Source organism: Scophthalmus maximus, chromosome 2 (assembly GCF_022379125.1).
Source record: "Scophthalmus maximus strain ysfricsl-2021 chromosome 2, ASM2237912v1, whole genome shotgun sequence".
Taxonomy (NCBI): Eukaryota; Metazoa; Chordata; class Actinopteri; order Pleuronectiformes; family Scophthalmidae; genus Scophthalmus; species Scophthalmus maximus.
Genome location: NC_061516.1, coordinates 19,952,647 through 19,974,041, shown reverse-complemented (window position 1 = coordinate 19,974,041; position 21,395 = coordinate 19,952,647). Strand labels below are relative to the sequence as shown.

General features: G+C 42.0%; 2 protein-coding genes across 10 annotated transcripts in view; both read left to right on the top strand.

Moving 5' to 3' along the window:
- The first annotated feature begins 438 nt into the window (after positions 1-438).
- Positions 439-6,403, top strand: zcchc10 (zinc finger, CCHC domain containing 10). Of its 2 annotated transcripts, XM_035625023.2 has the most exons (4): positions 439-568; positions 2,322-2,483; positions 3,492-3,533; positions 5,616-6,403. In XM_035625023.2, the coding sequence occupies exons 1-4, from the start codon at positions 528-530 to the stop codon at positions 5,851-5,853; spliced, it is 483 nt and encodes a 160-aa protein (XP_035480916.1). In that variant the 5' UTR covers positions 439-527; the 3' UTR covers positions 5,854-6,403. The 2 variants fall into 2 exon arrangements, with proteins under 2 accessions (XP_035480916.1, XP_035480917.1); XM_035625024.2 differs by lacking the exon at positions 3,492-3,533.
- A 1,527-nt stretch (positions 6,404-7,930) lies between these two features.
- Positions 7,931-21,395, top strand: part of aff4 (AF4/FMR2 family, member 4) — a 32,846-nt gene continuing 19,381 nt past the window's right edge. For 3 of the 8 annotated variants that reach the window (XM_035625015.2, XM_035625014.2, XM_035625009.2), the window contains exons 1-2: positions 7,932-8,265; positions 17,158-17,405. In XM_035625015.2, the coding sequence (XP_035480908.1) occupies positions 17,389-17,405 (17 nt within the window). In that variant the 5' untranslated portion in view covers positions 7,932-8,265; positions 17,158-17,388. Of the gene's footprint in view, positions 8,266-8,316; positions 8,628-17,157; positions 17,406-21,395 lie in introns of those variants that run through there. The other 5 variants (XM_035625010.2, XM_035625017.2, XM_035625011.2 and 2 more) reach the window with 5 other exon arrangements.

The window sequence follows — 21,395 nt, the reverse complement described above, 5'->3', positions numbered from 1 at the left end:
GTAATTATGAGGTGTGGCAAATATCATTTGGAGAGGAACATCTTGCGTGGTAAGATTTGTGAATTAGAACGGGGATGGGATTCGGAAGGGTTCTTAGGGATGAGTGAGAAAACTAGGGAATGCTGTTTGAGTTTTCTGAAAGTTTCAGTGCTAGATCCTAAAATATAATATATGTTCAATTTTTTTCTTTATCTTTTTGAAAGTAAATATTTTGTGTTTTTTGATTGTCTTTGTTTCATTATTATTATTATTATTATTATTATTATTATTATTATTATTATTATTATTATTTTGATCTAAGTTTATGAAGCCTGAGGTTACACACTCCGGTACAATAGGTGGCCGTATGCACCTTGAAACGTTGGTTTGCGATCCGCCATAAACCAGAGAAGAAAGGGGATTTTTTGTTTAACCAACACGCCCGCAGGTCGCCATCTCTACCGACAGGGGGCGCTCGCCGCGATATAGTTGCCGGAAATACAGTCTGATTAGTTATCGACGAGAAAGAGATAAAAGTAAACTGCAGCATGGCGACTCCCATGCACAGAATCATAGCCCGCAGACAAGCGTGAGTATAATTCGACAAACTTTCACCACAGCTGATTTGCTGGCGTGTTTTTTGTGAAGACAAGAGTCTGTGAGTCGGTAGCGACACCGACGGGGAGCTCGTCGGGCTCCGTGTCGGACGGAGCTGGGCTGAATGGAGGACAACACCGCGCCGCTCTCTGTCTCCACACAAAAAAAACCCGGAATCATCGTTTGACTTCCGAGCTGTTTTCTTTTTCTGTTCGCACACGTTTATTCGACCTCTGGGCCCCAACAGACGTGCTTCAAGAACACTCCGGTTTATTCGAGATGAACCCGTTTGGTTTCTCCAACCGAAGTGTTTTGTCTTTTGTTAATGTTTTGCTGTTGATGAGTCAAATATACTTACGACACATTTCGACAGCTTTTCTCACCCCCCCCCCCCGCCCTCTTCTTGGGAGATATGTCGTTATTAAATTTGATTCAGCAGAACGGCGGACATGGGGGTTGCTGTTTGAGTATTACCGCCTCTGAATGGCCCATGTCAGAGAGAGATGGTTGATCCTGTCTAGAAATAACAAAGGCCAATAGATCAATCCCACAAAAACGCCCCCTACAATATGGACAACGCTAAAACTGTCATGCATCGACTGTACATCGTGTTGGTCTGATTCATCATAATCTTGACGGGTATTTAGAATTTTATACAAAGTTTACACTAAAGATTTTTAGTTCCGCCATTTAGTTTGTGCGGGGGCAACAATAGAATCTTTTAATTTCGCATTGCTGAGGGAATAAACCAGGCCATGCTTTCACCCGTCATTATCAGAGTTTGGTGGAGCCACGTTACACTGTGACATGTTCGTGTTCATGCTTAGGTTAGAATGAGTGAAGTTTATTTCTTGTTTAGTATCTCAGGTCTAATAGTTAAGCGCGTCACTGTCGCCTTAAGGGAAGTAGCTCTGACGTTCGCCAGCATCGCGTGGATGCTGACCAAGTCAGTTCAGTTGAGATTCAGACACCGACCGAGCGACACGGTTTTCTTACCGTACCATACACATCTGTACTTAGCTTTGGATACATCTGTAAAGTTTCACAAAACTGTGGAATGAATGTTTCGTCCTACCCGTTACACCGGAGTACAGTGAAGCCACCACGATTGGTGTACGCGAGTCCCTTCGAGGACATGGATATTGTCTTCATACTTTTAGGAGCTGGGGGTAAAATAATATTCCTCTCTCACTTTTCCTCTCTTTCTGTCTCTCTCGCAATTCATTATCGTCCATATTACCTTTTTTTTTTTCAATCTCTCTTTGAGACCAATTTCTCCTTTACAAAGGAACGTTTGTGGAGGTTGGTGAGGTTAGAGGCGCATACAGAATACTTGAGTTTGACTCTTACCTCGTATGAAAAGTCTGTTTCCAGAACCCCGACCATGACTCTCATCTTCAACAGAGTAGTTTGAGATGCCTAATTTAATGATAAGGACGGGAGATCAGAAGGCATTCATATACAATGTTTAAGAATTCACTGACAAATATTTTTTAGGTTTGAAAATGATGAAAGTTAACTAGGGTCTGTGAAAGCATGAAGAGATTTCTAACCTCCAACAGCTTCATCACCTGTAAAACTGGTGTAAAATTACTTCTTGACAATTTATTAACGCTCAAATGACATTGAGGAAATGTAGCATCATCAGTGGAGATTTGCCTTTTCTCTACAGTTGTGATGACAGTCATCGTTTATCATCGTTGAAGGCACTGCACTCACAGATTTGTCTGTTTCGTCACACACAGGGATGCAAACAAACAGCATGTGCGCTGCCAGAAGTGTTTGGAGATGGGACACTGGACCTACGAATGCACAGGGAAGCGGAAATATGTGCACAGACCATCAAGAACAGTTGAGATGAAAAAGAAACTGAAGGAGAACGAAGAGAAACCGCTCAGCATCACTGGGTAAGGCGTCTCCATCAGTTCACCTCTATAGTTACAGAAAGTCAGGTCTGTGCCGATACTGTCTCATGCTACTTACGCACACCTTAAAGATCATAACCCTAAATGTGCAGAGTTATCACTTTGGTCGGAAAAATAATTGAGAGTGCTATAGGTGCTTGACCTGGGCTTCTTATGGAATATGGAGTATATATCAGACTCACCAAAGGAAGATTATATAAAGAAAAATTTCTACATCCAATCATTTTCCCCTTCATAGTGTTAACTCTCATCTCGTCTCGGCCTTAGCTGCATCAGTGTATCCATACACTGTATTGAAAGCGCTTTGTTCACTGCGGTGACAAAACGTTTTATAGTGTTTGCCAACTGTTTTGGCTCAGAAATAAATAAAATCAACAGCCTCTGAATACAGAGAGAAGCCGGTGTTTACACCTTTTTTTTGGCCCCGATATTCAGCCTTGGGTAAGGTGGATGATCAGACTGAAAGTTAGAGAATTTGGCTCAACAACAGAGGAACAGTGAACAGTCAAATTTAGCTGAGTTGTCATGTTGTAAAGCAGTAAAAACATATTTCGCCTGTCGATTAAATAGACCCGATTCTTTCACGGAGTAAAAGAAACACGCTGTCTATAGTGTATGTGACTAATAACTTACAAGGAGTAACAGATAGTTTACTATGGAAATGTCACTTTACAAAAAAGGCGACCTACAAGCAAAGGATAATGCTATTGCTTTTTATCGCCACCTTGAGGACATAATGATAATTACAACATACTGTGCCAACAACTACTGCTGCCATCCTATAAATTAACCAAACTTTTTCCTTTTTCTTTTTTTTTTGTGGGGATGCGGGGGGTTCACATACATACTATAGACAGTAGTGGGGTTTTTTTTCTTCCTGACTGATCCACCATAATCTAAAAATAAAACAATACAGGCCCAAATCGAGCTCGACTTTTTGTCAAAGAAGTGTCACAAACACCTTTTTTTGTCTTGTCTCTATCTTTACAGACCAGGGGGAGAAAGCTCCAGTGAAAAGAAAGTTAAAAAGAAGTAAGTAAATTACTGTATTTTGTTGGATGTTTGGGCACCACAAAATGTATGTTTTAATGTGACAAAATTACTAGAAGTGCACACTTTTTCTACAGTATACTTGAAAAGAATTAATAATAGTTGAGCCGTTTAGGTTTAATTTAAAATCAAGCATTTTTAACACTGTAGTAATCCACAAAATCTTAACATAAATAAAACGTGTATATGCATGTTTAATAGCAGTAATTAGTGGTGCTAACATACTGTGGTATAAAAGTAAACAGTTACAGGAAGGTTTTTACATGACTTGTCATATTGCTTTGGTCAGGTAGCTTTTTAAGGGAAAATCCTGAAATACTTTTAATTTGTAATAGCAACATTAGAATTTCTTTTGGAAGCAAGTAGATAGATTAACACGTTATATCGCTCATCCAACACACGTCATCAGTTCAAGTGACCCATGACATTTCAATTGATTTGGGTCATTTGCACAGTGACCTTATGGTGACGTACACAAGGTCACGCGTGAGTCGCATTAAAGTCAAAGTTTCGACAACATAAATTAGATTTTGTAAAAATGTGCCATCTAGTGGAGTCTCTTGACCTCTACAGTTCAATAAAAACTGCTTTGTATCTTGTTGACCAGAAATAATGTTTTTAAAACACCCAAAGACTATATTTCTGAATCATATTGCAATGGTATTGGTTTGTGAATCACTTTCTCACATAGCCTGCTGATATAAATCATGCTGAGGCTGCATTGATGTGTTGTTTGTTCAAAGGGTCACGTGCGCTGGTATTAATTGATTTTATAAAAACAAGGTTTGAATTAAGAGAAGGGTAAGTTACCATTTTTTTATCACGTCTAAATATTTTATGTGTTGGCCGTTAACCTTTTTCACAGCAGATGTTTTTTTCATAGCAGGTAAGTGCAGATGGAAGTAATAACTTTTAACGACGGCTCTGCTCTCTTTAAGTGTCCGTGTAAGCAGTGAGCCAACGTATACAAAAAAATACCCCACATTTCCTCAGCCCAACTTAACTCCCCCACTCATCTTTTTCTTTATCACTACCCAATTAATCAGGCGTTTTTCATTCATTTTTTTGACTTGTCGAAGGAAAAAGCCCAGGTGAAACTCATAACCTGAACCATGGCTCTGTTCCAGCAGTTATTGCAGTGCTGTGCAGCCATTAATAATGTTATTGGCTACACAGTGTTTGCCAGGTCCAAATGTCTGCTGTGACAAAAGGCTCTGTTTAACTCTGTCCACATTCCCCCATGTCATGTATTGGCCATGAATTGTGGCTGTCAAATGCCCCCCAAAAAAGTCAGAATAATATAACTGAAGTGGTAGGCCATGCTTTTTTTTGTTGGTGTGAGGAGAAGACGTCATTGTCACCAGTGCAAGATGACCGCACTCTATTTTGGCATCTTTTAAGTACAGTGGGAGGAAGTTGAGATGCGTCATCCATCTTCATATGCAGTTTATCGTTCAAAGTCACTACACAGCTTTGCCTCTCTCCTCCTTTGCTAAGTCACACTCACTGACTTTATAAAAATAGACAAAGTCCCCGGGTCTGGAAAGTGAAGCCAATGCGGAAATGCCTGAAGCCTGTATTCTCTGGAATGACCAGCAGAGGGCTACTCTACTGGTTACAAACAGAAACCAGTTTCTATAGAAGTCTATGAGAAAAATGTCTACTTCCTACTTGATTTATAATGCCAGTAAACATTTTCTTGATGAGTTTATGGTCTCAATCTTTAGTTGCAAGTCTTCTTCAATACAGCAAGATGTTCATTTTGTAAATGATGGCCCCATTCAGAGTAAAATACACTACACAAATCACAGAATGCATTGGGGCATGGATACAGGGTGACAGTTAGAACCATCCAATAGGTGCAGGTTGCAGGTGTAGGTGGACGTGCAGTGGAAGAGCGCTGGCCAAAAACTCGAGTCTTCAAACCGGCAGTTCAGAAATCAATGGGTCACCACAGCTCAATGTAGCATCTCCGTGGCAGCAGTGAGACTTCACAACTATTACACACTGTTCTATTTTCTGTATTCATGTCAGTCTTATGTGCTCTGCCACTTCACCTCACAGGACTAAAGACTCCAGCGACAGCAGCAGTGATTCAGACGGCTCCTCCAGTGACTCGTCGTCGGATAGCAGCGACTCCTCAAGCTCCTCTTCAGATGACAGCGACAGCAGCAGTGACAGTGACGACGACAGCTCCTCGTCATCTCCCTCCTCCTCATCTTCGTCTTCAGACAGCTCAGGCTCAGGGAGCAGTAGCGACTCAGATCAGGGACCTCCAAAGAAGAAGAAAAAGAAGAAATAAATGACTTGAGCAGGGGTTTTTTGTTGGCTTACCAGAGTAAATTTTGAGCTGTCCACTTTTGCTTTCTCTGGAACCAATCACAGCTGGTTTGATCTGCATGGATACGGCACTTTTAGGGCTTTGCGTCCCACAGCTGCATCCATGCTTGTACAGTTTTGTTAGCAGAAATTGACTAGGATGAGAGGAGAAGAGGGAAGTACTTTTGAGTTGGCTGTTGTGTTATATGTTCGGTTTTCAAAACGCATTTTCCCCGTCGCTTCTACTAATGTGATATTTTCTCAAGATTGTAGGTCTACTGAGGGGGGATATCTATTTCAAATCTCTGAGGAAACTAGCTTGCTTATTCATGTTGAATCTTGTGATTTTGTACTAAAGTATATTTTTAGTCAAACTCAACATGTACAGCTCAAAACCCTAATAAGGCAACACCACATCTGTTAATAAAAAGACATTAGTATAAATCACTTTAAAGGCTACTAAAAAAGTGAATTGGTCTTATTGCTATTGGTTGTTTCACTGTAAAATAAACTCGGCTTGTTTTTTCTTTGAAGTATCACGTGTATTTACTCTTGTAAAATGGTTTATTTTGTAGAAGTGATGACACAATTACTTTACAGATACAAAATAGTGATTTTCAACTGATTTACATACAGGATTTTTTTTTTAAAATGCCATTGCACAGTGACTAAAAAATAACGGCACACAGTGCTGTCTGAGGATAATATACATTTAAGTTGTTTTTAAATGGTTTGCTGTTATTTGCAATCAATACAATACAAAACAGAATTATACAGGTTAGTCCTAAAATGCAAGTGTTATTTTAAAGATTGATAGTCAACCTAGAATATGGGAGCATTTTGTAAACTCCTGGATTTAATACGTTGCCTATCGACCTACCAGAATTTAAACGACAACAATTATGATGATTATGTCCAAGTAGATTACCACAAAACTCAACGATGGCATGGCCTAGTCATTAAAGTTGCAGAAATCAATGATCAAACACTACCAATCTTATGAAGGGATAGTTTATTGGGTCAGTTATTTTTGTGTCCTGGCTTTCCTTAAAGATCTTATGTCTTAAGTTATCAATGTATACAAATCTTTTCAGTCAGCCGTGTAGATATAAAGATAAACCAATGGGTTGAATGTGCCTTGAAGACATAAGATGAGAGGTTCTGGTGTCATGTGAATGTGAACCCTGCTGCCTCCAAGTTCCCAGTAAATCCTGTGCAAACAGACTAGTGTTGTACTTGATTTGACACACCTTCATTTAGGAAGATGCTCCACATGAGAACAAATCAGACTCAAATAACAAATGCCTTGAAATAAAAAGTTTGGCAAAGGGCAGCTACAACGTGTCACATTTGTAACTTATCAAACTGCCAAAACCCGAGGAGATGATTGAATCTGTGGCTCATGGTTGACCACACTGTCCTTTTTGTTATTTAGCCTTGGGTGTCATTGGGTTTCTAAGAAAACTGCTTTAAATAGCTAACAGAACATGTGGGTTAAGACCTAAAGAAAAAAAAACACAATTTAAAAGCCAATTAAAAAGGGAGACATCATGTGGAGGGCCACACATCTAGGATCACGAGTGTTCCCACACGTATATTAAACTCTATTTGTATATTTGTTGGCTAAAAAATAAGTTTCAGCAGTATAATTGTTGGTATAATATTTGATATCAATCTGCAGGAGGGGACAATGAGATGCTGTTTGAGAGATTTCCGTTATGAACGTCAAGTCCGAGCAACCTGTGCGTCACACGAATGCTGCATTCAGAGTACGTGGGATTTATCAACAACGAGTAAGACATGGATGTGAGCTACGTGCTCGTGCCTGTTTTTGGAAATGGTTCGTTGGACTTTACTCAACTTCCTCACAAACTGAAACATATGTTTGCTGTCAAAAATAATAATCTATTTCCAGCTGAATAACCACCTGAAAATGTCAGCGCAATTACTATTTACGTATCAATCGATCATAAAGCGGCCTCAACATAAACAAAAACGTCTGGGGACTTCCTCTTCGCGTTTGCTCGTCTGAAGGTGGTTGGCCGGCAATATTTCCGACAGCTGTGAAGGCAGCACCGCTCCGCTGCCATCCATGCATCCAGTCCTGTCGGTGGTACCTGCTGCCAGGCTACTCAACTTAGCCGAGCAACCTCACCTCTCTGCCACTTTCTGTTCGGGAATAACAAAATGAACGACCGACAGAATGATCCCCTCGCTCGATGCCCAGGCGCGCTCTGAGGGCAACATGGAGACCGTCCACTCGGTTCGAGTGTTTTAGCTGTTACGGCGTCCTGCTGGGTCCATTTTGCGTGTAACTGGAAGTGGAAAAGACAAAGAGAAAAAAAAGAGCTTTTCCAATAGCTAGAATGGTTTGGGCCTAAAAAGAAGACAAGAGGTAAGGATGCCGAATCCCACAGAAGACGCCATTCGGTGATTGGCTGCACTCGGTGGCCGTGTGACATTTTAGGGCGACTGTTAATTTGAATTTCCGCAGAAAATGTCAATGGTTTCGGGGGCTAGCCCGCCGCTAGCCTAGCCTCGGAACGCCACTAGCGAGATGCGGCTAGCTCAGCGCTATGCTAAAGGCGAAGATGCAGGTAGTCCTGTAGGTAGCGAGCACAGTTAGCCTCTCGCCAAGTGGCTGGCCCTCGTCGCCACTTTGGAGTTCGGGTGACAGCGGAACTCGATCGATTCTCGACATGATCGCAAAGGGGAACGCGGGTTGCGTTGGTGCGGGGGGCTCTCGGTGGTCGCAAGGTAAGGCTGGCCGTCCCTGTGGCTGAGACCGTGTTTTTGTCCCCGCAACTAGCCGCTCGTGACGTCTCGATGTTTGTGTTGTTTCTCGCCGAACGCCACCACGCTCATGTTTGCGATCGATCCCTGATTAATGTCGTGTACGCGAACGTGCTCATTCGGCGCCCAGTGGCTGCTGGTAAACAGAAGCTGCCTCTTGGATTGCTCACCTTGCAGTTATTTATTTCTTTATTTCTTCATTTAATGATTTCATTATTCTCGATCGGCGAATTCAACTCTCGAAGCGGAGCAACTTAAACCCGAGCGACACTTATTTCATCGCCTTCCGGTTGCTCTTTCCTTTATAAAAGCTTTAATTTGGAGAGAAGGAAAAAAAAAAACCCCAGGCCCCGAGACAGTCGTCAGTTTGCCGACAGCGACCTGCAGAAACTTTTTTGGTTTGTTGTCCTGCAGCCCTCCGCACGTCCTATTCTGTTCTTTCTGTTCTTTCTGTTCTTTACATGCTGTTACTCCCGGTGTTAAAACACCAGCGATCTACTTCCGAAAAACAAGTTTTTCCCATTCCCCACGAAGGCAACACGACAGCTTATGTGTCTGGGTTCTGGTCTAGCAAAGAAAAAAAAAAAAAAAGGACAGCTGATGTGCTTTTTCTAGGGAAGCCATTTTACGTGCCACAGTTGGGGGAAGGGCCCGAAAGAAAACTGCATCATAAGTCCAGAGAAACTCTCAACAGTCATCACTGATGCGTGTGTATCTCTCACAGGGACAGGGCAGGGCAACTCCACACAGGCCCGAGGTCATGAACTCTTTATGGCAGGTAGCTGTGAACTGGCCCCACCATTGTAGCCTAGTGCTGGATGGAGGTTTGTGTTGAGTCCTGGGTGCATGGGTTTGTCAAGTGTACTTTGTGTAGTCCAAGAGTGTCTTGTGCACATGTGGACAAGCAGGACAGATTTGTATCGCCTCCATCCTTCAATTGAAGTGAAATCGCTCCCCTCCTGCTTTCAGACGGTGACCCCCCCCCCATGTGCAGCATTCTCCCCAATTAAGATGAACGTTTTTTGTAAAAGACATTTCCAGGTAAAACAATGTCTAAATACATAAACTCAATCGAAGTACCAAAATTCAACGGCTGCAAGCGTGCTTAATAATCCGACTTACATTATTACGAGACATTACCGAGCTGTAATATTTCGTTCAGTCTGTGTTTTCACTACACTTTGTGACACGAAAATCAGTCCAGCTGTTTGGTGATCGATAGTCTTTCTATGACCGTGTATAGCAGTAAAAAAGTTAAGCCCGACTGATGTATTAGACAGCAAATTTCATACGCCCATATTGGCCTGTCACAGATTCAGCGGTGTCGGCGTAAATACGTTAATCTCAACCAAAAAGAAAAGGTGCTTTGTATGAAATTTAACCACCAGCCAATTGCCCTTGGTAGTCACCAGGTAGGTGGACGGAAACAATAAATTAACCAACCTACCAACTTATATCAGACAATATATCTATATTGGAAAAAAATGTACTCCCTAAAATCAGCAGATTAAAGTGCAGCACTCTTTCAAAACCTTTGTTAAGTTTGTAGCATGGAAAGTTTAATATAAATACTGAAACTGATATTTAAGTGGCGAGTGCTGATTTAGTCATTTATTAATTAAAGGGCAGCATGATGTGACCTCAAATCAGTGATAAATTTAAGTGGCAGTAACTTGATATTGAATGATTCAAGGCGTTTCACATATGATGTTTTTAACTGAGAAAGCTATAGATCATCATTTTCCAACATAACCTTTTTTTTTACCAAGTGAAAATTGTATGAAAGATGACTGGATGTGTACTTTTGGATTATGTTTAGCAGCGATGTACCAAGGGACATTCTAAGTAGACGTATGAGCAAAATTATGTGACTCAATAATGTCAGTATTATTATTATTATTATTATTATTATTATTATTATTATTATTATTAACCAAAGTAATTGGTTGTTTGTTGAAATACTGTTTTCTTATTCATAATACTTTAGTCTATACTCAGATAAGTGTGGCTCATGCATACATGGTCAGTGTGTTTCAGCAAAACACTGAACGCTTATGACAGATAAAAGCTTTCTACTCCACTGCCTTGTGACGCAGCTTGCTCTGAAATCCTCTTCATTTCCTGTTTAGGTTTTGGTCTTTGGCTTTTGTTATAACCCTCTTCCTTACGTAGCCAAGCAAAGGGCACGTGCACACGCATGTTCTGCTGCAATGTTATGGTGACTTGTTTCTCCATTCCAGACGGAGGAGCGGTGTGCTTGTTTTCTATTGCCTTGACCCCTGACTATTGTACGTTACAGTAGTAGTTTGTTGGACATTTTCAGCTTCAGACTGTGACATCAGATCCAAGATCTAGGACGCCTTGTACAAGACTGTAGAATCGCTCTCACGGAACTGATTTGTCCGCGTCTTAATTAACCAAAGGCTCGATATTACTCCTTTATCTTTTCGCATCATCTTTGTCCTTAGATCCCTTGACAAAAGTGCTTTTTATAAGTGAATCATCACAATATGGTTTTGTTTATTGTACAGGTGCTGCAGTTACATTCTCTTATTCAACCCTACCCAACGTAAGAGCTAATTGTGTCCCTGTGTAGGCCCGTAGGTTTAAAATCCAATCTTACTTCCTTTTACAAAGCGAAGCTTGTCGAAACAAAGTTGTTTGAAGACTCTTCCAGAGTCTGCCAGTTTAATTAGCCCAAATCTTATCAGACATCAGCAGCTCTTTTTTTCTTCTATCCCTCAGTACTGTCGCTCACACAGCAGAACAATATGCTATTCACTGTGTCCTGACCTCATGCATCTTTTCTTCAGCTTTTGTTCTCCAGGATGTGAATTAAGCTCTTCATGTCGTGGAGGTGAAGCTCATTAAAGCCGTTTCAGTTAACAGATACGGCTCCGATCCGTAGTGCGTGATACTGCTTTGTCATATGGGCCTGGAAATGATGACATCAGTCGTAGTGTATTGCAGCAGGAGCACATCTGATAAACAGCTGTGAAATTCATTAGCATTATATTTTCCAGACCAGGTGAAGTGCCTTGCAAGCTGTGACAAATGGCTCATTGACATAAAAAGGTACAAATGTGAGAGTGGTGGTGGAAACAGATGAGTGAAATTAAAGTACAGCACAGGACGTACTACTATGCTTTTGTAAGAAGGGTTTTCGAAAGATACTAATGGTGCTCACTGAAGGCAGTTATGCAGTGCAACCACTGGAACCTGCAAATTTATCAATCATTAGGATACATTTTTCATCAACTGCTCTCTTATTACACGTCCAGTGTCACTGCATGTATCAAAGTGCAGAGGTTTATTTTGAGGGTTCAGCGTACTGAGCTATAGTTCAGCGTGTTTCTATTTGTAGGCCGGCGGATACTCGGATACGAACGGCGTCAAATATAGTCCGGACTGTCCTCAGAGTAATGAGATTGTGGGTGACATATGGAAAACTATGCCCCATTACAGAAAGCCCAGGCTCCTAAACAAAGTCAGGGTGATGTTTGACCTTTTGTTGTCGTTAACCGCACGTGATCAATCCTGGTGCAGTAGAACTCTGCATGATGCCTGCAGTTTTAATGGCTTAGGTCATGTTTCAGCTGGGCAATCGTTGTTTCCAGAAGGTAAAATTACCATGACTAAGGATCAGTTAATTCATGTCTTGGTCGGGTAACAGGCTATTAAGTGGAGTGTTTCATGTGGGCAGGCATTACAGTATCAGGCAAAAAAATCAAAAACAGCCTGATATAACAAAGATTATGGTAGACTGTATGACTAAGACACGTTCAATTATACCCCTTATCCACTACATTAAGGATCGATAATGACTTAATTATCAGAAGCGTGAATATACATTATGCATATGAAGGCTTTATTCAACCAATTGACATCAGCCGGTTGTGCAGTGTTTTGCAAATTTATTAGACATCACTCACTGGTCCACACCTTCTTTTAATAAACAAACGATCAGACTACATTCAAAAAGATTTTCATAGTTTTGCATCTATTAGCGGAGCCATTTTAGATCGCAGACATCATTTTGAGAATACTTTGAGAAAATATCAGTTCACCTCTGACATGTGTCTAAAGTAAGATTTCTGCATCTTTTGTTCCATAACATGACATTGGTAAACTTTTTTTTAGAAACAATGGCGCTATCCAAGATTATATAAACCTACTTAATTTAAGTGCACATGGAACATGAGCTGAACTTAAACTGCCCTTGCCTCATACACCAGTTGGTTGAATCAATATTGACTCGGGGCCAACAGTTTTCGGTTGTAAATTGTTTCAAATCTTGCGAGGTTCAGACACGGGTGAACAGGGTTATGCAGAAAAACAAAGTTGAAATTATCTTGACAGACGTGGTGGGCACATGCGGGCTTGTGTGACGCAGATTCTTTGGAATCGTTGCCAAAATAATTGAGGGGTTTTGTCATGAGCAGTGTGGCGCAAAAAAACCAAACTCCTGAACGTTGTGTTATTTGGGTCAAAGGTGCTTATCTGATAATCTTATGAAGATCAATATTTAGTTGCTGTGATCTTGGCTTGAAAGATGTCACGTTCTTAGAGGACTATAGTCCAGTTTAAAAACAATATACATGTATACAGTAACATCACATTTTTGCGTTACCTGAAAACTGCCTGTAAACAGGATGGCGAGCTGTTGTATGTAAAAAAAAAAAAAAAACCCCACTCCTAAATGAATATGATTAATTAGTTTGCAAATGCAGAACAGTCACAATAATAAGCTTTGATGGATAAATGCGACCGGCTCCTGCTGATTCAGATAATGCACGCCTGCTGAGAGGAGGCTTCCACACGGTTACTCAGTTAAAATGCTTTAAACATGCCTGAATGAAAGGATATAGGCAGTTGTTTGGAGAACACGCCAATCACGGCTTAAGACTCCTGTTTTGATATGGTAATTGGAGCTAATCTGAAGCTGTGAGGAAATATTAAAGGTTTTTTTAGTGAAGCTATAAGGAGGTATTTCTGAACAGTCGGGCCAGATCCTCGTTTCGACATAGTCTTCTCTAAACATCCTCAGCAAAATATTTTGACAGAAGACCGAAAATTAGGGGTATTGATTTAAAGAAAAGGTTTCTACCACACTGATCCAGAAATATATGTTTGCACTTTCCAGAAATTCCCTGAGTAAAGTTATTATGTGTTGTAGTAGACTGTTGGTTTCAAAAATCGACATGTCATTTTCTGATAAAGCCCTTGTCCTAGCCGCGTATAGTCTTGACGGCACTCCTCCCCAAACAGCTGCTCACATGAGGTAGGTTTACACCGTTTGAATGGACCCCCCCCCCCCCCCCTGGAATTCCTGCAGTCAGCAGGTTTGCTTCAAAAGCTCCAGGGGTGGTGGTGCTGGCTGCCCATCTGTACCTCCTGTTACTGAGATCCTGTTGTGTTCCGATACGTGATGAAATCCTCTTTTGCAAACGGCATTTATGAGTCACAGGAAACGGTACATGACAGTTAGACAGTTTTGGGTTTGTCGTCTAAATGTAGTTGACCTGTATTTATTTTCTTTTTAACATCCTTACTTCTCTTCGTGAAAAAACGTACTTTTCAAAAGCCGTTTAAGCTGTTAATGTTGAATTGGGACTGAAAAACCTGTTGCTCTTGTAGTGATTTCTTGATATAAATTCACTCAATTAGGGCCGCAACTAACGGTAACTTCCATTATCCATAATCTGTCAATTATTTTCTTGAAAAATCGATTCATTATTTGCTCCATTAAGTGGTGAAAAATGTCGATTGTGTTTCCCAAACCACTAAAGTTTTGTTTTGTCTACACAAAAAATTCAGAAGAACTACATGAACCATTTATTGATTATCAAAATAATTGGCAATTAATTAAGTTGTTGATTTCTAATCGTTTAACTGTTGGTGCTCTACTCTCAATAACCTTGTTATTGATTGAATTAACAAAGTGTACAGGCCTGCTCTTATTTAGAAAACTAAATGACTTGTGCTGAGAATAACCGACTGCTTCCTGCAAGTAGAACCGAGAGAGGAGATAAGGAAAACACTGGTGGCAGTGTTTTAGATTAAGTGTTATATTGTAATTATTCAAAGTGGTACAGTGTTTTCCACGGACATTAGCGCTGATCATAAAGACTAGCTGGGCATTTCGAAATGGCACAATAAAGTGATTGTAAACTGACTCAAAGGGAGTTTCCCAAGTTTGAACATGTTGTCAGGAGCTTTGTTTTCAGGAGCTTTTCTCTCTTGTTCACTTTACAGTCTTCCATAAGCAACACCACGGTAAACGGCACATCATAGTGATTATAAAAGGGATCTGGCAAAATCCCAACGCAGCTGGAAAAGGTGTCTTTTGAAACCATAATAACCTTTTAAGGTAAAGTAAAAATTCATGCGTCAAAGGAAGTACAACAGCGATGAAACTAAATGACCTAGATAGTGAGGAGAAGACTAAATGAATAGAAGAAATATCTTCTCCTTTTTTACAGATTTTAAAGATAGTAGCGTGGTGAAGAATGTGTTTTCAGAAGGAGTGAAAGGGTGGTAGACTCTCATCAACTATCTTCAACGACCAGGGAACCATGTTGTTTCAAGTGATAATGAAATAACGCCAGCCTCTCAAGTGTCAAGTAGGAAGTATTTGTGACATTTTCAATGTAAACAGCCAAGGTCCGTCTTCCCAGAGAGACTGTCTGGATATGCGGCGATATCCTTGTTTTCTTTCCTCTCCATCAAGGCCCAGCTTTTCTCTTTGCCTTTCAAACGGTCTCGCTCTCGACTATAAGTTCTCAGGGATCATACACTAACTCTTACTGGCGTCATACGGACAATTAAAAAAAAGAAAAAGAAACGAAGAACCCACGGAAAAAAGAATCCTTGCGACATGATTGCACATTTGTCAGCGTGTGTCATCATCACATGTAGCTGACGAAAACGTCTCTGTTGTGCTACAAGCGGCACGCCGGAAACGGTGCGCTGTCCCTTTAACAGGCTGCACGGGTGCTTTGCCCTGTGCTCGGGGCATAGTGGGGCAGCGGAGGGGAGGGAGGGGAGGTTGTTGATGGAAAGATGGGCTCTGATTGGCCGGGCTTCACCGAGGGCAGTGACATCACACCGGAGGAGAGGCCCTGTGGTGTAAAATAACATCTCCTTTTATGGGACGAGGCGGACCGTTCCATTCTCGCCGAGAGGGTGGATTCATTCCCCTCTCTCGGCTCGCGCAACGCTGCTTTCCTCCCGAATCATCTTCTCCCCAGTTGGCCTCAAATGCCGTTTTGAAAATCAAAACTGCTGTGAGGCTCGTTTATTTCTTTAGTGTTAATCCTCTTTTCAAACCACCTCTTATCTAACCAGCTTTAATTTTGAGTTGAAGGTGTCATAAACCACATTGAGGTATTTCCCCCCCCCCCCCTCCTTGTACCCCTTCTTTGTTTTTAATACTTTTTTTTACGTGGAGCTTTTGCCTTCTGTCCTACAGAGACCGTGCAGTACCTGCAGATGCAGTGAATTTGTGGATAAAAAAGGTTTTCATGCCGGACCATTAAGGCGGTTGTAGTGCTTTAATTTTGTGTCATTTGAGGTGGATTATCTTACTAGTTAGAAAAATATCCCACAGAACAGATACTGATAAAGATATTACATGGTTCTTTCATTTAGTCTGATTATTTATAGCCCCTCATTCACAGGAAGGTATCTCTGTTTGGCTGTTTTTATCTCTCCGATTTTTCTCTTCAATTAAATATCATAAATTCCTTTTTCGATCTCATACATTGAAGGAAAAGATGATTTTAAATAGTTCAGATAAGAATAAAGTAGCTCACGAAATGCACTTGTCAAAAGGAGATGGCCGCTTCAGCAGGACTTCATTTAGCTGCTGCCTATATTCACTTATGAGGATTGAAAAATTCAGTACAAAAAAAACCCTTTTTCATTTGCAATAACGGACCAAAGCTAGCTGCATCTCAGAGGCTGGCTGTCACTTGATACAGCCCTCGATCTTCATCCAGTGAACAACCAGAGTATAAACATCTTGTTTTAGTATTTGAATAGCGGTCCCACAAAAAAACACACACTTTTTCATGGCGCAATACAGTTCTATTTCTTCCTTCTAATAAATGACATTCTTAAATCACTGCAGGTTAAAGGTTCCCCTGCTCCCCCCTGGGCAGTTTCTCCCTGTAGACGAAGCTTAAATCGGGCCCAACAGCACCATTAGTATTGAAGATGAGGCACTGACCGGGACCGGGTGCCTCACATGTGGACGGACAAGCCAGCTCTAGCTCTCTCTCTCTCTTCCTTTCACTCTACATGTCATCGACCAGACACACTCGCACTTTCTGAACGTGCTCTAACCTCAAAACGGCCCGCAGGACAGAAACAAAAGCCCCCCCCCCCCCAGCTGCACCTAGCATGTGACAACCCCCGCTGCTTGCCGATGTGGTATCTCCCGAGAGCGAGCAGTCACCTCCCCTCACTAAGTCAGATTTCTCTCCACTCCAAGGAAATGCACCGTGCCATCGAGTGGAAGCAGAGAATCTGTAGGCACACTCTACCAGCTGGACGCCCACAGACACAGTTACAGAAACGACAAAGGCCAGCTGATGTCTTCACCCGGAGGGAGGTTGGCGTAGAAATTTAGGCTGACAAGTCATGACGAGAACACTTCTGAATCCCCGGGAGATCCTCTGAGCCCTCCTCCCCTCCTCCTTCCAATGTTTCAGTGGTTGGGGCCATGGCCTCACAGTCAGGGTAAGACATGAACAACTAGTTGGCTGCTTTACTCCTTTCTCCGTCTCCGCCTCCGAGGAATAAAGCACTTTGTTTCCCCCCCTCCCTCCCTCCCTCCCTCTCTCTCTCTCATGTATATGTACAAGTCGTGTTAAAATGTTTTTGTTTGGCGTGTACATAATTGGCTGTGAGACGGATGAACCAGCCCTGTACTCATGGTGCTCAGATAACCATCAGGTCCATTTCATTAGTTTTGTTTTTGTTTTGCTTGTGTCGAAGACGTGGCCCGTCTGTAATGTTGTGACTGAGAAAAAAGGCCGATGAGCTGATTAATTCAGCGTCACAGAGTGAACTGCCTTTTCAACTCGGCAGACTTTGACCTTTTCAGTCAGCCACACCACTGTTGTATGATTTGCAATAAAAATGTAGCTGGCTCATTGCACTCTTATAGTAATACATGTCATTCAAATTCATGTTGTGTAAGACCTAATTTGCGTGGTCAGGCTTATTTCTATGTTTTGAAACGATCTACTTTGCCTACGTTACTACGCTGGCAAGTGGTGAGCTCTGTAGGGCTTGGGCCTCAGATGTGGCTTTCATAAACGGAGGCTCATTCATTATTTGTGCCTCTAATATTTGCTCTTAAATTAGTAAAATATGAATTAAGGTTTGTCCTGGAAAGCCCTGACATTGGGATTTGGCAGCAAGTTTGTGGTTTTTCTTGAAGGCTGCTATGCTCTACTGACCCCCCCCCCCCCCCCATCACTGGGCAAGGGAAACCCCCAGCGTGTAGCATCATGGATAGATAAAGAGGAAATTTAAAAGTAAGCTATAAATGCCGACTGGCATCAGGCGATTCAGGTGTTTTATGACTACGACTGAGGATTTTCCCGTCCGACAAATGCTGTAGCAGTTGCTTTTGTCACACAAACTTTCCCCATTGCACAAGATCTGTCTTTGCTCAGTTGATTACATTTCACTGTTTTTTGTCAAACTGAGCCACACAAGCTCCCGTCCACCATGTGGTAAACCGCGCACACGTGTTGAAGTGGGATGGTCTGGCGATGTACACACTGGTTTTTCGGGAATCGGTCAGTTGAATTTGAAAACCATGTCTCCTACACAGTAAGAACTGGTGCCACAGTTCTTGATGCCCAACCACTCGGAAATGGGTTCGTGTCAGACCACTGTGGTTAGAATAAGGTCGGTCGGCACATTATTAAAAGTTTATTATAAGTTTATTAATATTAAAATAGTGTTTAACTTGGTTTTGACTTCCTCTTAGCCTAGTTTGAGTTTAGTCTGAGGCCAATTTGAAAACAGGTCAAGCTCAGAGGCTTGTTCCATATTCACACAAGCCATTTTTTTTTTTATATATATACAGCCTGTTCAAGGCAGAAATGTTGCAACCTTTATTCTGCCACGCCGCTCGGTATCGGAGGTACAGACTTGCCATTGGGGTGCATTGCTGTTCCTGCAAGCAAGCAACCAGCCAGCAGTGGAGACGTCGATCAGTGTGTGTCTGTCTGTGTAAAAGGGAGAGCCAGCATGGTGCAACCGACTCTGATGCTGTCGTGTTATCCGTAGAGCCAGCATGCTACGTAAAATCACACACCGGGTCCGCAATATGCCACCGGCGGCTTGTTTGGCTCAGGGCTAAACAAGCAAAGATGGAACCATGAGGGGTGTCCTGCAGCCATATAGTGGGATCCCTGTGTAAAAAAAAAAAAAAAAAAGGGGGTTTTGTCACATCATAACACTCACATGACGTCTTCGGTCTTTTCTTCCTGAGGATACTTTGTATACTTACTTATTTATTCCAAATCGAAAGGTTGTCTTATGGCTTGGGCAAACGAAGTCGTCCGATCGCTGTGCCGTTCATACCACACGACGTGCTGTCTTGTAATCACACTGCGTGACGGACCTGCGACGTGGGGGGTTCACACGCTACACGATCGTTCACCAAGAGGCACGAGAACACGTGCGATACACCGAACGCAGAACAGGATTTGTTTGTCCCCCTTTCGATGGACGTCAAAAAGGAGCTGCGCTCAATATATTGCGGGATACTCTTTATGTCGACCTTTCAGGAACAGGACGTAGTTTGGGCGGGCGCTCTGTGTGTTGTGCGGACGGAGAGAAGCAACTTGCCGCGTTAATATGCGGTTCAGCTCATCATAACCTCCTCTCATCTGTTGTGGTGAGAACGCACAACATGACAGGAAAAAAGCCCTGCGACGATTTTTTCCCCCAGAAATACGGAAAAAGGGCAGAGGGTATGGGTGACGGGCGGTGTTGTGTTGTCGTGCTACAGTTCCTCCCCCCGTGTTTCCAGGTGGATGCACTCACTGCCTGTCGCATCGCAGCTCACGCTGCAGGCGAGGGGTTCCCCCCCGACTTGTCCAGATGTTTAGCCTGCCAGATATCTGGAAAACGTCTGCGAGGCGCCCGTGAGTCACTTTGACCGCGCCGTTTGCTCGTTCACACATAGCGACGGAGGGCCGTTTTTTTCTTTTTGCGAGCCCAAAGATTTCGGGCTTAAAAATCGTGTAGCGTGAACTCGCCGTTACTGACAACTGGAGCCCGACAGACGACATCGGCCTTCAGGAGACTTTAATAGACGATCGTTTTTTAGCCTGGATGTTATAACTTTCATTTCGCATAATGATTAATGCACAAAATATTGTGTATTTTCAAATTTTTTAAGTTCAATATATTTATTTGTTTTTAAGCCTTAATTATTTTTGTCACAAGGGTTTGAACTCATCATCTTTTGAATAAATACATCTGCTGATATGTAAGTAATTGGATTTGTCCCCCATTTCTGCCTGGCTCTACTAAGAACTAGAATGACCTTTTTTTTTAAAAAAAAAGAGAGCAAATAATGGGAAGCCTACATTTAGCCCTTCATTTCCACAAAGATGGATTACTTGACAGAGGCAGAGGAGCTTGTCTGTGGAGTTATTTGATGTAGGACAGACACAAATTAAAGCGGGCTGTTGGCTGGTAAACACCAGCATTAAAGCCCCAGTATTGTTGAAACCACCATCAAACAATTGAGCCTCTTGTCTCGTGATTCTCTTTAGTGCTGCACTAGAGGACGGCACGGTGTGACCTCCTGGCCAGTCAATTAGTTGGGCAGAATGGACATGAGCAGTGTTTACAAATGATTCTGGAACCTAGGTTGTTGTTTTTTTAATAATTTTTTTATCTTTGTGTGCCAACAGTGGCTCATTCACACATCACTCAGAACAGACATTAACTGACTAATTTCCGTGTACCTGTAGAACCAGTCTGCTAAACGCTCCCTTGGCAGATCGTCGTTTAGTGTCATTATTTGTCTTACCAGTAGATGTGTCGAGCGGCTCATTTCTTTTTTCTAGGTAATAACAAAAAATCAAGCATGGAAGACGTCCAAATGATTCGGCCCGATGTCCCGAATACCATTTTGGAGCTTACTTTTCAGCTGTCGACTGGTCACTCCACTTTTTTGTTGACAGAGAGTAGGACACATGACTGACCTCGGGCAAAATTGACTAGAATTTGAGTAAATCTTCCACACCTTTAACTATGGTTAACATTTATTGGGCAGTTAGTAGCACTCCAGTCAGTAGCAGGTTTGTTGCTATCCACTTTTACCCAAGAGATTTTTTCACAGACTTGTGCTGCAAGTCAGAAAAATTGCAGAGATGATAACACTGAGGCGTTGATGGACGTTGGGGTGACGGATCGCACAAAAAAAAATGTTTTTGTCAGATGACTCCAATGAATCTCACAAGTCACGTTACCGCAACCAGGAGCACCAACCAACCAAGTGCCTATCAATGACCTTGATAAAGACGCCACAGGGTTTAGATACCTGGGTCTCCCTACCAGTCAAAACGGAAGAATCGGAGGAGAGGTGAAATGTCTTTAAATTATCTTTCACCTTGTCCGGTTGCTCTCGATTCAACTTTTCCTGGATAACCATGACATGACACTTCTGCTGATGAAATGGCTGCTAATGGTGTC

Excerpts from the sequence above, each read along its gene's own strand:
- zcchc10 (XM_035625023.2), top strand. The coding sequence starts at position 528 with ATGGCGACTCCCATGCACAGAATCATAGCCCGCAGACAAGC. Across the intron at positions 569-2,321 it reads ATCATAGCCCGCAGACAAGC|GGATGCAAACAAACAGCATG; the intron begins GTGAGTATAATT and ends CGTCACACACAG. Across the intron at positions 2,484-3,491 it reads AAACCGCTCAGCATCACTGG|ACCAGGGGGAGAAAGCTCCA; the intron begins GTAAGGCGTCTC and ends CTATCTTTACAG.